This window comes from Myxocyprinus asiaticus, chromosome 7, assembly GCF_019703515.2.
Source record: "Myxocyprinus asiaticus isolate MX2 ecotype Aquarium Trade chromosome 7, UBuf_Myxa_2, whole genome shotgun sequence".
Taxonomy (NCBI): domain Eukaryota; kingdom Metazoa; phylum Chordata; class Actinopteri; order Cypriniformes; family Catostomidae; genus Myxocyprinus; species Myxocyprinus asiaticus.
The window spans coordinates 6,181,334-6,197,075 of NC_059350.1; the positions used below are offsets into that span (position 1 = coordinate 6,181,334).

General features: G+C 37.6%; 1 protein-coding gene across 2 annotated transcripts in view; it reads left to right on the forward strand.

Moving 5' to 3' along the window:
* The window catches only part of papss1 (3'-phosphoadenosine 5'-phosphosulfate synthase 1), a 31,935-nt gene extending 16,702 nt beyond the window's left edge, over positions 1-15,233 (forward strand). Inside the window, exons 9-13 of one of the 2 annotated variants that reach the window (XM_051703378.1) lie at positions 3,630-3,765; positions 4,543-4,811; positions 6,664-6,893; positions 10,193-10,343; positions 14,630-15,233. In XM_051703378.1, the coding sequence (XP_051559338.1) occupies positions 3,630-3,765; positions 4,543-4,811; positions 6,664-6,893; positions 10,193-10,331 (774 nt within the window). In that variant the 3' untranslated portion in view covers positions 10,332-10,343; positions 14,630-15,233. Of the gene's footprint in view, positions 1-3,629; positions 3,766-4,542; positions 4,812-6,663; positions 6,894-10,192; positions 13,724-14,629 lie in introns of those variants that run through there. The other variant, XM_051703377.1, reaches the window with a different exon arrangement.
* Positions 15,234-15,742: the final 509 nt, after the last annotated feature.

Genomic DNA, 15,742 nt, shown 5'->3' on the forward strand with positions numbered 1-15,742 from the left:
TTTTCCTCAATGAACTTGCTGTTTCATTAGGAAATGCATCAAATTACAGAAGTAAAATGTGTTGCAAATGTCGTTTCTTGTTGAATTTAAAGTTTTGGCATTGAGTTGCAAAATCCTATCAAATTCTATCAAGGCCTGGACCGTCATGCCTGTTTTCATTTTACATGACTATTAATATCACTTAAGCTGAGAAATATGAATGATAACAAACATTTATCACATACCCTAACTTCTGTTTGCTTAATATCTCACCAGAGCACCCATAACAGCAAAAAGTGTATGTACTTTAATACTGGACACGATGATAAAGTGAGTTATTCTGTCATGATTGAGTTCACAAAACTGTCCGTCTCATTATTTCACCATGTCTGGTGTGTATGTTAAAATCCCTCCGCTGAAGCGTGTCAATCAGTGGGGCTGTTAAACTGGGCTCCATTACGTTTGGTAAATACACTTTTCCTGTTTATTTCGCCTGACAGCGGATTTCACATCGGGAATTCTGGTGTGTGGTGGGGGAAGTCAACCAGACTTGAGCATTTATCAGGAAGCAGCTGCTTGCTTCACTTAATTGTAGAGCTGTTGTAAAAGTTGTGTAAAACTTTAAGAACAGAGATGTGAGGGAATATCCTAACCCCCACACGTGTAGTCCAAAAATATTAATGAAAAAAAAGAAAAGAAAAAATAACCAAAAATATTAATACTTGACTTTAGATTATTGAAACAGTATTGTGAGGTAAAACATAAATATTTCAATATTTCAAGCATTTTTTGCTTAATATGTCAATACGTAATGCAAATTTAAAGCAATAATCAATAGTTTCTTCTACCTCTACTTGTGATCTGGTGTCAACAATGCAATGCAGAACAGATCACTCCATCGAGAGTTTTCCATCGCCAGCATCTGCAACATAAATTAAATAAACGTCTGCTAGTGTTGCCATGCTGTGGCCAGCAAATGACAGCTGCACATGCATTCAGTCTTCAAATGTAAAAGCGAAGCAGTGGATGAAGCTTTTTATTGGCATTCACTGCTTTCAGGCCTCTCCAAGTTTGCTTAATATGATCACATACTTGCACATGAAGGTCTTGAACCACCAGTGCTGCTGTCAAGTCAATTCAATAGATGAAAGTCAAGGGGGCTGTGAAATGGTATTCTCCATCCAGCAACCTCAAATCTGCCACAGACTGCAGTGTCTTCAGCATACTGTACTGCTTTTTAACCCTGGCCAACTTAACAGCTCAACGAATGCCAGAGAAGACCTCCTAAAAGCAAAATGTTAGTTAAAGTTATAGCCTGATATGATCACTGTCTATACAGAGGGATTATAAGTCCTATTGAGAAATTAAGTTAGTCAGCTTTGACAGTTGTGTTCCAAATGTGGGAATGATTACATGCACGTAGCCAAGTGTATTTAAACTATCTGCAAGGAGAGTTGCCACTGTTACTGCAGACAACAGTCAAAACTCGCTGTCCTCCACTGTATTTGATCATATTTATATTTGTCTGCGTTTGTAATTTTATTTGGCAGACACATTCTTACTAGTCTCAGCCTCAGACGCTACACCCACAGTCTAATCTCAGACCGTTCATTGACTGTCTGATGCATATCGCACACAAAAATGGCAAGAGTAGGGTGAAATCGCCAGATCCAATGTAATTGGTCGGCTACACAATTTTTCATGAGTCAGGATGTCTAGGTTTTTATCAGTCTGCCAGGAAACAATACTGAATATAACTTTGCAGTCAGCTAAAATGAGCAATGAGTGCTAAAAGGAATATTCTGGGTTCATTTTAAATTAAGCTCAGTGGACAGGGGTTGTGGCTTAATGTAGATTACCACAAAAAATTATTTCGACCTGTCCCTCCTTTTCTTTAAAGCAGGAAAAATCTGGGTTACAGTGAAGCACTTACAATGGAAGTCAATGGGCCCAATCCATCATTCCACAAATGCTGTTGATTAAGCTTAGCTTGTTTTGAACCCAGAATATTCCTTTAAAGAGGAAGGTCTAGTCACTGGATTCAACACTGTATGCCACGTAGACTTGCCACGATATCATAATTTTCACACCGATGCGGTGTTCATGTTCAAACCAACTAACACCAGTATTACCGCTGGTGAGATGCTAAGTGGTACTATGGGGTCATTTTCGTTAAGCAATAGCCTACACAATAACGAAAGGCAGCTTGATTTCAAACTTTGAGCTTAATTTTTTATTTATTTGAACTAAAAATTCAAATGAAACTGAAATAATTAAGTGCAATTAAAATGTGTGTTGTTCAGCTTTTTGAAAGATGGCTTTTCAACAGTTGTGAAGGGCAACATCTCTTTGGCAAAGAACCTACTTCATCCGTGCATTCTCTCCATCATGGGCTACCGGTTGGGTATTTCCTTTTCCGGGCAAATACATCACTTATTGTGAGTTGTTGCAGGTTTAATGTTGGTGTTTTATTACCTTTCATCCCAGGACCCAGTTTAGCTGCTTCGGAAGGGTAATGACTTTGAATGTGTGTGAATAAATGTGTTTTGTTCCCTCCTAGGGCTAGGTGAAATGCAAGAAATATTTTCACGATGTATATATATCACAATATCCAATTACATGCACATTATATTCACTACCTGCAATTAAACTTCTGTCAGTGCGCATACTTCACTGCCTGTGTTATTTGATACATTGGTAAAGAACATCTGGCTTTCAGTGCATTATTTAGGTTAATTTATCATGGGTAGCAAACTCTTCTATTCTGTTCATTAGGCTATTGTATTGATATTGGAAGTCCATTCATAATGTTTCCCCCTTTTACCCGGTATAAAATTTCACACCGGTATAAAATTTCACACCGGTGTTGTCCCTTGTACCGAGTAAAACCAGTAAAACCGTACACCATAACCAGTAACAGCGTTTGTGTAGAGGCTTCACGCTATTCTCCGCGGCATCCACACACAACTCGCCACGTGCCCCACCGAGAGCGAACCACATTATAGCGACCACGAGGAGGTTACCCCATGTGACTCTACCCTCCCTAGGAACCGGGCCAATTTGGTTGCTTAGGAGACCTGGCTGGAGTCACTCAGCACGCCCTGGGATTCGAACTCGCGAACTCCAGGGGTGGTAGTCAGTGTCTTTACTCACTGAGCTACCCAGGCCCCCCCATGATTTTTATTCTTTGAGAAATGTTTTAGTTGAGAGATCGTTAGTTATACTTCTGTATACTATTAGATTTCAGAATTAACTTCCCCTTAATTGGCACATAAAAAATTAATGATTGCTGTTCAATTTTAATGTTGGTTAGTGCTTTCCTGTCTTATTGGCGGTACTTTGCCAGAATAAGCTGAAAATATGGACCAGATTTTATACTAATGGTCAATAGTCTGACTATTTGAGACTACTGTCTTACAAAGCACCATAATGAGAATTGGAGAACACTAAGGCAATAAGTATGTTCTTGTATGCTTCATATGTTTTTTTTATTTTTTTTAGAATTTGAAGGTTCCTCATTTGTTTCTCATGCCTCTCAGAGAAAGAAATGGAGAGTAAAAGTGTGGAAATGTGTACAACAATATTATGGAGATGAGACTGAGAGATCATTATTATTGTTCCTGGAGTTCTGATGGTCTTTTTTGTGTCAGATGGTGATGGAGAGTGGAGACTGGCTGGTCGGAGGAGATCTCCAGGTGCTGGATCGGATCTACTGGAATGACGGACTGGATAGTTACAGGCTTACTCCCGCCGAACTCAAACAGAAGTTTAAAGAGATGAATGCAGGTATGGAACTTCAGCTGTGTTTGACAAAGTCAGAAAACTCGAGAGTTGCTCCTTTTGACCAAATTTTGACTGGTCTGTTGGGGGCAGCAAGTTGCCTTTCCTTCAAACTACAGCAGGGCTCATAGCAGAGCAGATTTTATTCTCTTTAAACTATTTTAATAGTGATAACTACTGCTTAAAGTAACTAAAGTAACAATTACTTAAAAAAATGTGTAATTTATTTGTGCTGTTTAATTGCATTCAATGCAAAAAATCATTTTCTTAATTAGTATTTTTGCCTTGTTTTGCAGTAAAATATCTTAGCACCCTTAAAAGAAAATGGATATGATGTGGCCTAAGTTTATTTTCATCCCCTTTTGTAATAATTTTTTCTTAATGTTATTTTATTAGATGTGCTTGAAACATGAAAAAAAGTATTTTCCATAGGGTTTAGACATATTCTTGTAGTCTTAAATGTCAATAAAATGTTCTTTAGGTACAGTTTTCTTGTGGTAAAAACTAGTTTCCTTAAAAATGGAGTTTCAAAAGTCTCAGTTTTTGGTAAAGGAAAACACCGTTTCAGTGTGAAATAGAGAACAAAATCAAAGCATTTTAAACTGAAAACATATTAGTGTGGAAGTGGCCTTAATTCAAGATATTCTCTGACAACAAGTCTTACTATCTTATGCAGAAAGGTCCAAAAATACTGAATAAGAAGTGTTGTGCCTAATGTTGCATAAAATGCACATTTACGACTAGTTACATGCTATTAAATACACTTTCTTCTCTCGTTTTTAGATGCAGTCTTTGCCTTCCAGCTGCGGAACCCAGTGCATAATGGGCATGCGCTACTCATGCAGGACACGCAGCGCCGTCTGATTGAGCGTGGTTACCGCCGACCCATGCTGCTGCTTCATCCGCTAGGCGGCTGGACCAAAGATGACGACGTACCGCTCGCCTGGCGCATGAAACAGCATGCTGCTGTGCTGGAGGAGGGACTGCTTGACCCCAACTCCACCATAGTAGCCATCTTCCCCTCACCGATGATGTATGCCGGCCCAACAGAGGTTAGTATGGAATGAAAAAGGACCGAGGCCAGACACCTTAGGTATACCTTAAAAAAAAAACACTTTAAGACCATTAAATGAAAACAAAAGTGGAGTTTTGTGGTTTTAGATCATGTCTATTAGCTTTGAAGCCATCTATATGCTAGTGTTCTCCTAAAAGTTGACAAAATAAGCTTTTATTAGATATTTACACATAAAAGTTCCTGCGACATCAAGGTATTTCATGGGGTCTTTAAGTAAGATTTTTATCTGAATGGTAAATAAAAGTATTTAATTTGGCTTTGCAGATTGTATACTGCATATTTTCACAGTGTAATTCCTAAAGTATACCAAATCCCTTAACATGCAATGTTTTCGATGAGGAATTTCTATGTAAGCTCAATGTGCTTTGTTCTAAGAACAACTCAAATTATGTTTGAATCAAGCCATTGATCTGTTGTATGGAAAGTTAGTGGTAAAGAAACTTGCGCTGGGCACATTCTTTCGTAATTTGTTGGTGGTACACTAGATTGCTGATTTGTTCCACCTAACCTCTGCTGGAGGCTGAACACAACAAGGACAGTCTCATTTCACAGGCATTAAACATCTCTAGACTGTCCAGCAGGATTTTGATTTGTCTTCTGGACTGGATCTAAACAATTCTGTTTAGAGGCCAGTGGTGTCTCTTTATGGTCCATACATCCACACGTAATTCTTGAAAGAGGACAAATGGGGAGCTTTCGTCCAACGAGAATAGTTGCTGGTGTAGTGTTGCATGGCTATTTTGAAGTCTGTTGTTCTTTAATCATGTGGCCGGGGACATTAAAAATTTATTGGGAGCAGACAAAGTCTGTAAGACGAAAGCAGCCCACAGGAAAGAGTCGATTGCCTCATTGAGTTATTAGGAGGAAGCAGAGGACAAGCTGACTCCACAGAAAAGAATAAGCTTAGGTGGTTTAGGCCAATTGTAATTATGTGTCCAATCTTGTACACACTATGTTCTAAGAGATGTTGTAATTTATCCCATGATGATACATTTTGACAGTTTTCTGCATTGGCATTCATGGGCTGTTTCTTAATGTGCATTCTAATGTGTTCTTACATTCTCGTGGACTCATTTGTCGTCATCATCCACTGCCGAAGTTCAATTCCAATACTCAAGAACGCAAGTACAAAGAATGCATAACATTTCCTGGATGTGTTCTTGATCAGACAAATATCGATGATGTATCGGATGGTGACTTGTGAACAAGAACCCCTTTGAAGTCCTAGAAGCCATAGCGGTACTACGGTGGCTGAAGAAGGACATTTATCGTTGTGTTTTCCCTCAAGAGTTTACTGCTGTAAGTTTGCGGAAGTCTGGCTGGTCGAGATAGTCGTCATCTCTGTCAACATTTGTTGTTTTTTGGGCACCATTTTACTAAAGTAATAGACAGTGTAGACTTTTACATGTCACTAGTCCTGAAAAACCTCATTGGTTTGATGACAATAATGCATTAACTGGTGTGTGACAATGGCAGTAGTTCTGTTACTGGCTACAAATGTGCTGGGACGGTCAATTGTGCAACAGGAAGATCACAGCACATCTCAAAGCTCGCAATAGATGAGTTCTACATCCTTCTGAGTTCGTTCATCCAAGGTAGCTCAAGACTGGTCTTCATAAGAACGCCAAGTCCATTCTCTGCATTCTTAGCTTTAAGAAACACCCATGTTATTCTCGTATTTACCTCTACATTCTTGTCAATGGACCCCACCCTTACACATTTCCACTTGACAGAAGAGTTTATTTTATTTTTTCTTTTCCATTAAAACCATTTTCCACCAAAAGTGTAAATTAAGTGAAAATTCATTACATTTTAACTGTTTCTAACAGGTGCAGTGGCATTGCAGGGCCAGAATGGTGGCTGGGGCCAATTTCTACATAGTGGGCCGTGACCCGGCAGGAATGCCCCACCCAGACAACGGTAAAGACCTGTACGAACCCTCCCATGGAGCGAAAGTTCTCACCATGGCCCCTGGCCTCATTTCACTGGAAATCGTGCCTTTCAAAGTGGCAGCCTACAACAAAGTCAAGAAGGCCATGGACTTTTATGACCCCAAAAAGTAAGTTGGTCTCTTTAAAAACAAAGACACAGTGACATGTTGAAGGGAAAAAAATGTAACCACACAAATGGTGTAAGAAAAGTTCTTGCAAGTTTGGAAAGATATTTTTTTTTTTTTTTTTTACAAATTTAGAGAGGTATTAAAACGTACTCAAACCAACCGCTGGTTGCAAGAATTTGCCTTTCCTGTAAACGTTTGTTTACTCTCTTCTGTACGTGTTCAAAACAGTCTATCACAGCACATCTTGAGTGAAACTTCCATCCACGTCAGGCCTCCTTGATTCGTAACCACGATGCCAAGAATAACAGGAATTGTTTTGTTGTTGTGCGCTTTTAACAAATTCCGTGGCTTTTCTCAGTTCTTTGAAGTCATTTAGAAATGGAAATCTGCCATTATTCCTCAGGCTGTGTACAAATACTGCGGAAAATCATGCGTTCTGGCTGCGTCTCATCTTGTAATTAATAGCACCCTACACTATCAAGTTTACAGGCTATTCGGCCATGCCTGATGAAGATCATGCAGCATGTCAAGATGCTGTAAAACTGAACAGAGGGACTAAGGTTGGTCTCATCTTGCTCCATAATTCCCTATGTAGTGAATCAGTATGTCGTGAAAATGAATTTGGCCAATAGCAAGGGCATTAATCCACTTTACATTAGGACTCTAATGACTCGAATACCTGTGACACAATGACAAGGTTGCACATATAAATGTAGCTGGTATTTATCAACAAAACTGCTGTATAACATGCCATTGTGCATCTTTGTTGTAGATACTGAAAAGTGCTATTAAGATAATAAATAAATGAAAAAGGGTGTCTTAATTTTCTTCTCACAACTCATACTTAAAATTTGCTTGATTGTTTCACTTTTAAATTGTAAGTGCCTCAAGTGCCGTAAGTGCTCTTTTTGAAGAAAAGGAATGACGAAACACAATATTTTTTTTGTGGGAATCAATATTATGCCACAAATGTTGTCAATTGAACTTGTATTGAACCCGGAATATTACTTTTAAAATGACAGGACAACATTTCTACAGCTATATTTCTCTAGCATAATTAGACATTTATCCTTGTTATAATCCAGTAATAAAAAGTAAATAAAAAACTATGCTTACATTGAAATGTGAATTCAAGCACCATGGTGACAGTAGGTATAGGGTTATTGGCATCCCTTCCCTCCTCCCTCTCTGTAGCTCCAGCGATGGGGATGCTGGGGGTGGTGGGGGTTTAGTCTCACACTCCGTCTGAGTTTCAAAGGGCCCCGCTTGGCGCCTTAGTAAATTTATGGCGTTCTGTCTGCTCCTTGAGCATGGCGTTGGGCCTGGCTAAAATTGAGACGAATATGGATGCTGAGCCTAATTGCCAGCCATCCCCCTTAAAGTTGTCCTCTAAAATGTCTAAAATCAGTCCAAGCTGTTTCTCATTTGAACATATATTAGCTGTTCTCTGTGGAGATGGAGTTTATGTGTTGTACCCCTTCACCCACTGAAGTGACTACCAGGTGGAATGGTGATAATTTTCCGTAAACAAACCATCATTTGTAAGTCCATCCAAATGGTGGAACGAATAGTAAAAACATTTTTTGAGAGAAACAATGAGTGGTGCTTGCACATGCAAAACCCAACACTAAGATATTAGGGCGGCTCCCATGGTGTTGCTGTGCGGTTGCTAAGGGGTTCTGATTGCTTTTTACAAAGCAAAGGTGTTTTAAAGGATGTAGGATCATGTGATTTTGTTCATACAATGTAAGTCAATGGAGTCCAAAACTTTTAAGCTCCAAAAAGGACACAAAGGCAGCATAAAAGTAATCCATACGGCTCGAGTGGTTTAAACCATGTCTTCTGAAGTCCTTATTCACTATAAATCTTGACATCCACAGAGAGAAGCTTGTTCACACAGTTCCATGCACTTGTCACATGCACAGAGTGCTGTACACAAACCAGACACTGTTTTGCCCAGTTTGCCTATTTTGAAAATGCATACACGAGTTAAAATGATCGTTACGCAATGCCTTGGGTTGAGTTTTACAACTTGGTCGCTGAAAGGTTGATGATAAACACTAGAAAATAAGAAATGCAACGTCTTATTGATGTAGAATGATAGCAGGAGTACCTGGCAACCGCAAACAGCGTCAAAGAATCTTGAGGCCTGCACTGTGTTCAAATCGTCTGGATGTCAGGATTTATAGTATATAAAGACTTAAGTTCTGGTCTGTTTCTCACTCAAAGCAATTGGATTGCTTTAGAAGACCTGGATTAAAACACTCGAGTTCTATGCATTACTTTTATGCTGCCTTTTATGTCCTTTTTTTGAGCTTGAAAGATTTGGACCCCATTGACTTGCATTGTATGGAAAAAAACACATCAAAATATCTTTGTTTTTTTGTGTTCTGCAGAAGTCGTCATACAAGTTCAAGAATTCAAGATGCCAAACTAAACGGATCAGCAGATTAGGGCATGATAAACAACGATTTTGAAAACAAACGCAGATATACTATAGTCTTCAAATGTTTTTTTGTTTTTTTGTTTTGTTTGTTTTTGTCTCCAGTAGCTAGAAATGCTTAACTTTTTACAGCAGTCCGCATTATAAGCCCATACAAATCGCTGTTCTCTTTTAGACACACCACATAACTGAAAAGCCACAGCGAATTACACCCTTTACGATGGGGAAAGTGCAGCGCGACTGTGCTCATTTATAAATGCGTTGCGCTCAGTGAATTTGTTTTCTTAAAGTCTGCGTCTTAATTAAAGAACAACTAATCCTTAACAAATAAACCCCATCCTTAGGAGCCACCGCGGAATGTATTTAGACTAGCTTTTGGGTTTTTAATTTGCGCAGTTGGAAACTAATTAGCTCTGTTTATGAGACGCTTCACGCACTGTTTGTTTTCGAAGCATTTGTTTAAATAAAAACGTGTAGCCCAGATTTTGGATTTAATGGCACTGGTTTGAGGTTTAGATTTGTGGTTCTTGTTGAAGTAATGTCAGCCTATTTACCTTTGTGCTGTTGAAAACAGCCTACAAGGCAGTCGTGAATCATGTGGTGTAAAGAGCCACTTGAGAGAGTACATATTTTTATCATAGAGCTCTTTTCAGAATATAATATGTCGTTCCTTCCAGAGCGAATTGTCCTGAACAAAGGACCAGTGTACTACACCTAGTTATTATCTCTGACGCAAACCCCGAGATTATGTTTCTTTTTCATTTTCTTATCACATTGGGTACCACACTGTCCCTTCTTCTTACACATCTTAAAATCCCTCTTCTAATTCAAGTTTATGCCGACTCATTTTATCCAGCCACCAGGACTATGACTTCATCTCAGGGACCCGCATGAGGAGGATGGCTCGTGAAGGCCAGAACCCCCCGGAAGGCTTCATGGCGCCCAAAGCCTGGACTGTTCTTAAGGAGTACTACCAGTCATTAGAGAAGGCCTAAACTGTTTTCCAGGTAGGGAGAGAGGTGGATTCTGTTACAGTAAAAAAAGAGAAGAGGTTGATGGTAAATTAAATTAATTACAAACACAAAACACACACACAATGATCGAAAACTGGGACCACCAAAAGGACTCCTTGAACTATTTTGGAAGCTACTTGTTCCTCACTGTCAGTTTCTCTGAGTCTTATGAGCATTTTATATGTTCTATTTTAAATAAAATAATGTGAAGTTACTTGTGAAAGATACATTTGAACTATACAATACTGTAAACATAAATGAAACCGTTTATTAGTGGATTATGCACTCTCTATTCTTGTACATTTAAAGTTTTCCCCATAAATGCTGGATAAGCAACATGCAACACCCTTTGACATTAAAGGGACAGTTCACCTCAAAATTTAAATTCTGTCATTATATACTCACCTTCATGTTGTTCCAAACCCATTTGGCTTTTTTTATTTTTTTATTCCATGAAACACAAAAGATGATGTCTTTTTGTATGGAAATGTATGGAAAATTATGCAGTGAAAGTGGCCAGTGACTAAGGTTGTCAGTCCTTATGAGAAAAGTAATGCATATGGATTTGGAACCACATGAGGGTGAGTAAACGATGACAGAATTGTTGTTTTTGTGCGAACTATCCCTTTAATTTAAAATTTGAATATTGCCCTACTTGCCTTAATGAGTACGAAAAATTTAACAAAATGGTTTCCTTAAATGTGTGCCTGAATGTGATGGTATACTGTTGATTGTGGCTTGCCCCAGGGGTTATTTGTGGTATGATATAGTCAGAAAAAAATCCCATCATTTATTCAATGATCTTGAAAAATGTGCTGTGACATCAGTATTTTCTTCGTGTAAGTTTTAGTAACAAGTTGCTTTTAAATCTGGACAATCAGGAACTTGCTGGCTAGGAAGTCTAACACGGATTGTCCCTTTTGAAGTCATCAGCATTATTTATAGCATTTGCCTAGTCTGTAACATTTCTAACCATTTTGTTATTTGTATTTTGTTGAATAGAGTTGTTTAGCCTTGTCTTTAATATAGGTGATTTTATTTTTTTTGTATTTATTTTCGGACTTTTTTGTGGTTATTGTATTAAAATAGACTGTGTTGACATGTTTTTCAGCTTACAATTAGTAATTTTCATGTTTATTTTTAACAGTATTGTCTTCTAACTTTATTGTTTCTAATAAACCATTCCATCAGAAAAATCTAATTTAAAGGGAAAGTTCTGCCAAAAATTAAACCAAATTTCAAAAACTTCACTGGCTGAAATGTTTAAATTTTTTAATTTAAATTAAATGTCATGGGTCAATTACTAAGTAATCCATTATTGTGTAGAGGGGGGTCAAAATGACAATTTGAGCAAAACTACAGATAAATAAATAACTTTAAAGCCTATTCACACCAAATTCGTGATGAATTTGCTAGATCAACTGCTGACGAAAGTCCTGTTTACACCGAGACCGAAACTAATAAAATGAAACAGTTTCACCCCTGTACAGTAGGCGGCGCTGTTCTACAAATGTTTATTCTTCTGCATGGATGTTTAAACATTCAACTGTCAATGCATGATATTAATATATTTGCTGAAGTTATGGCAGTTATTTACCTAATTTGGCATAACTGTTTCATTATGTTCTGTCCATGTTTTTTTTAAATGCATTTTAAGGAATATAGAATCTGTATTTTTTTGTGCGATTGAGATGAGGAAAAAGCGCTGTTGCATACATCCCGTGTCTTCTGTCTTTATATTTATGCATGTATTTTGCTGCGAGTTTATTCCAAACGAACTCCCAAACCCAGCTTCTCTTTTTTTAATCCCTGGATAATATAACACAAGGTACAGTGATTTAAACACACAGGTAATTAAAACAGGTAGCATAAAATATTATGCATAACATAAAAAAATTAATTTAAAAGAAGACAGCCTCATGGTGTTTTCTTTCTTTAATTACTGCATATTTGTATTGAATTCAGGGTTTCTTGTGCGTGGTGAGAAAGAAACACCGTTAAAGGAATACTTTGTTTTATTTTATGCAATAAATAGAAGTGAAGTTCTGCAATGCGTTTGTTTACACTCCTAGTAAAGTAATGCATGTAAAGAGTCATTTTATGTGATATTTTACTACAAGCTTAGTCTAAACAAATTGCCGAACCTCTTTTTTTAATGCCAGGACAATATAACAGGCACAGTAATATACATATTAAACAATGTACAATAAGTCAAAACACCATGTACCTATAATATGAGGAATCGGCACTTGAAATAAATATAAAAAATGAAGAATGTTTTTACAGCTTCTATGTTATTTATTTACTGCATTTTTGCATTGAATTCAGAATTGTGCAGCAGCAGCAGCAACTCTGGAAACATGACAAAAAGGTAATTTCTTATTGTCCAGTCAGTTTTCATTGTAATCCGAAGAAGAAAAAAAAATCGGACTGCACAAAGGATTTTCAGTGGACGGTTTGTCGGACCAATGTGAATAGCTCCATGGAAATCCATTGTTCCTATTCATTAGCTTGTTTGGAATGAACATCCGCACCAAAAATTTGGTTTTCGTGTGAATAGGCCTTAAGAAAGGTGGCAGCGTCGAGTTATTTTTACACAGAGATAGGTAGGTCTATTACTAAAATCAGATGAGTCCAAAAATTGAAGGAAAAAACAAACAAACCAAAGTTGGAGTGCCTATACTTCCAGACGTATTAAAGATCTCTTAAGATCCTTTTATATTCTGGTTCTGAATAAACTTTCCTTTTTGTATATTTTTAGTTTTAAGGCCTTTATGGTGAAATCCCAGAGATATGGGGCTCTCAATGCAGCTCTACATTTTACCCATTTTCAGTGGTCGAAAACCAAATGTGGGTCCCATGTTATGAAACTTGTTCTTCTAGTCCATCGTCCACCTACGAAAGAAAATCACAGGTTTGGAGGGGCATTAGGGTAAGTAAATAATGAGGTGGTTTTAATTTATGGCTGAACTATTCCTTTTTAAAATCTCTCACACAAAATGCACACAACATGAAAAAATCAATGACACAAAAACATCTCTGATGGACTTCACAAAATGGATAATAGTAATCATAATTCATATTGCTCACAATGTAAATTTCCACAAGGTCAACTGAATGTATTAGGAAATACGCCACCCTTCAAACTGTATGCACAGAAACCCAGCTGGCGTCCAGATGCAGTCACTCCTCTATGAAAGGGGAACACCTAGGGTTAATCTTCACTCTTTCAAGAACACCCTGCCCTCTCCTTTGATTCCAGCTCGGAGATAAAACGTCTAAATGTGCCAGCAGTCATGTTTTTCTCCCCTCTTCCGTCTGCCAGATCTTGTTCAGTCTCTAGTCATCATTGAGTGGGGTCTTCAAAATGGATGAATGACACTTCAATATGAAGATAACGTTTTTCTAAAATGAACATTCCCTTGGATATAAAGTTTATTTTTTACACCTCCACTTTTAATCACAGATCAGGTAGTCTGTTTATACTGTAAATACTGTGTGTGTGTGTGTGTGTGTGTGTGTGTGTGTGTGTGTGTGTATATATATATATATATATATATAAAAATTCTTATCAGATCACTTGATTGAGTTCCTTCTAAGCGCACAGTTATGAAACTTATCTTTAGTCTTAAAGAGCTAATGTCATGAGGAATCAGATTTTCCTTGATCTTTTGAGATAAGGGTTCAATGTACTACAAAAACATACTGTAAGTTTCAGAACTCAAAACTTCCTCCCAGTCCAAAAAAGCTTTTATTGACATTTAAAAAGCTTCATAATGACTCAAACTGAAATTCTGTGACGTCTCTGATCATGTCAGTGTGATCTTAACAATTTCAGTGAAACATTTCAGCACAATTTTTTTATGAATCTGTAGCTTAAAAACAATATTTTTGCACTACAGTTCAAAAAGTTTGTGTGAAAACCCACAGTTGCTCATTTCAAATGAAAACTGGGCATTTCTCAAAGGCAGAGCAGAGAAAGGGTGGAAAAATGGTAATGAAAAACTCAAATATGACTTTAAAGAAAATGTATAATATGACCCTTTTAAAAGATTACGTAGATAACCAGAACTAATTCAATTAAAGGGTATCCATGCTATCTCTGTCCTTAGAGAGTTTAATCAATCTCCATTTGTGTGAGATAAATTGTTCGTAAATGTTTCTACTTTGTACTTTTTTTTTTTTTTTTTTGCTCTCAGCAGTATCTTTTAACACAGGCTTGATTAATATTGACAGACATGGAAGCGGCTCTCTGTAGCACCTGGTTTTTGTCTTTGCAGATCTGAAGTTCCGAGACTGAAGTCTTGGTCCATTTGACCTTCCCTCCAGTGCTGAAAAAAATGCAAACCACCACACGTAAATGCAACAAGTCATGCGGAAATGATTAAAATGTCCTTATCAGATAAAGATGAATAATTGAAGTTGCTTTGAAAGGTGATAGGCAAGAATTCTTGGGGTACATATATTTGTTGTTGTTGAGAGATGACTCTCTCAGCACATCATATGTTCTCCCGATTAATAAATATACATTAGTTTATGTCATAAAGACTCCAGACTCTTGAAGTGGTCCAGGTCTCATTTATAAAGCCATTATGCATACATGCATTCATTATGCATAATGTAGGTACAACTAGCTTTGGTAATACCTGACAACGTGATCACATGGGTAGTCGACATGTTGCTACCGAATGTGCCAGTACGACAAGTGCCATCTCCCATCAGACATCTTTGCATCAATTCATAAGTGTTTAACTTTTCCTGTGGCGCTACTGTGGAGCAGTCTCGGAGACACGGGTTTTGGTTCCATGGAAACCAGGAAGTTATCGTGTTCACATTATCAATGATGAGAATAATTCAGGAGTTGCATTTTCACTCTAAAATTAAACTTTTACTCCACTGATGGCTATGTTTAGGGTTGGGGTTAGGGTGTATGGTTAATAAAATATGCATTCTGGTTGACTGTATTACATCATTTACAGCTAAAACCAACTCGCGTTAAAACATACTTTTGGTGCCACTCTGGATGTTTCACTCAGAAACGAGCTCACACGTGTCCATACATTCAACAACACTTCCAGCTTTGGACACTGGGGGCAGTGGTTTGAATTTCAGTATGCTAAAGCCGATTTCAGCAGCAGAACTTTCAACCTCCTGTCGCCAAATTCACATATATTCCACATATATACAGTGGCAAGAAAAAGTATGTGCATGTCTTGGAATTACCTGCATTTACATATAAATTTGTCTTAAAGTCTGGTTTGATCATCATCTAAATTATAATCTGTCTGAACTAATAACACACAGATTGTATTATTATTTTGATCTTGTACATATTGAATACATCATTCAAACATTCACAGTGTAGGTAGGCAAAAGTATGTGAACCCCTAGGC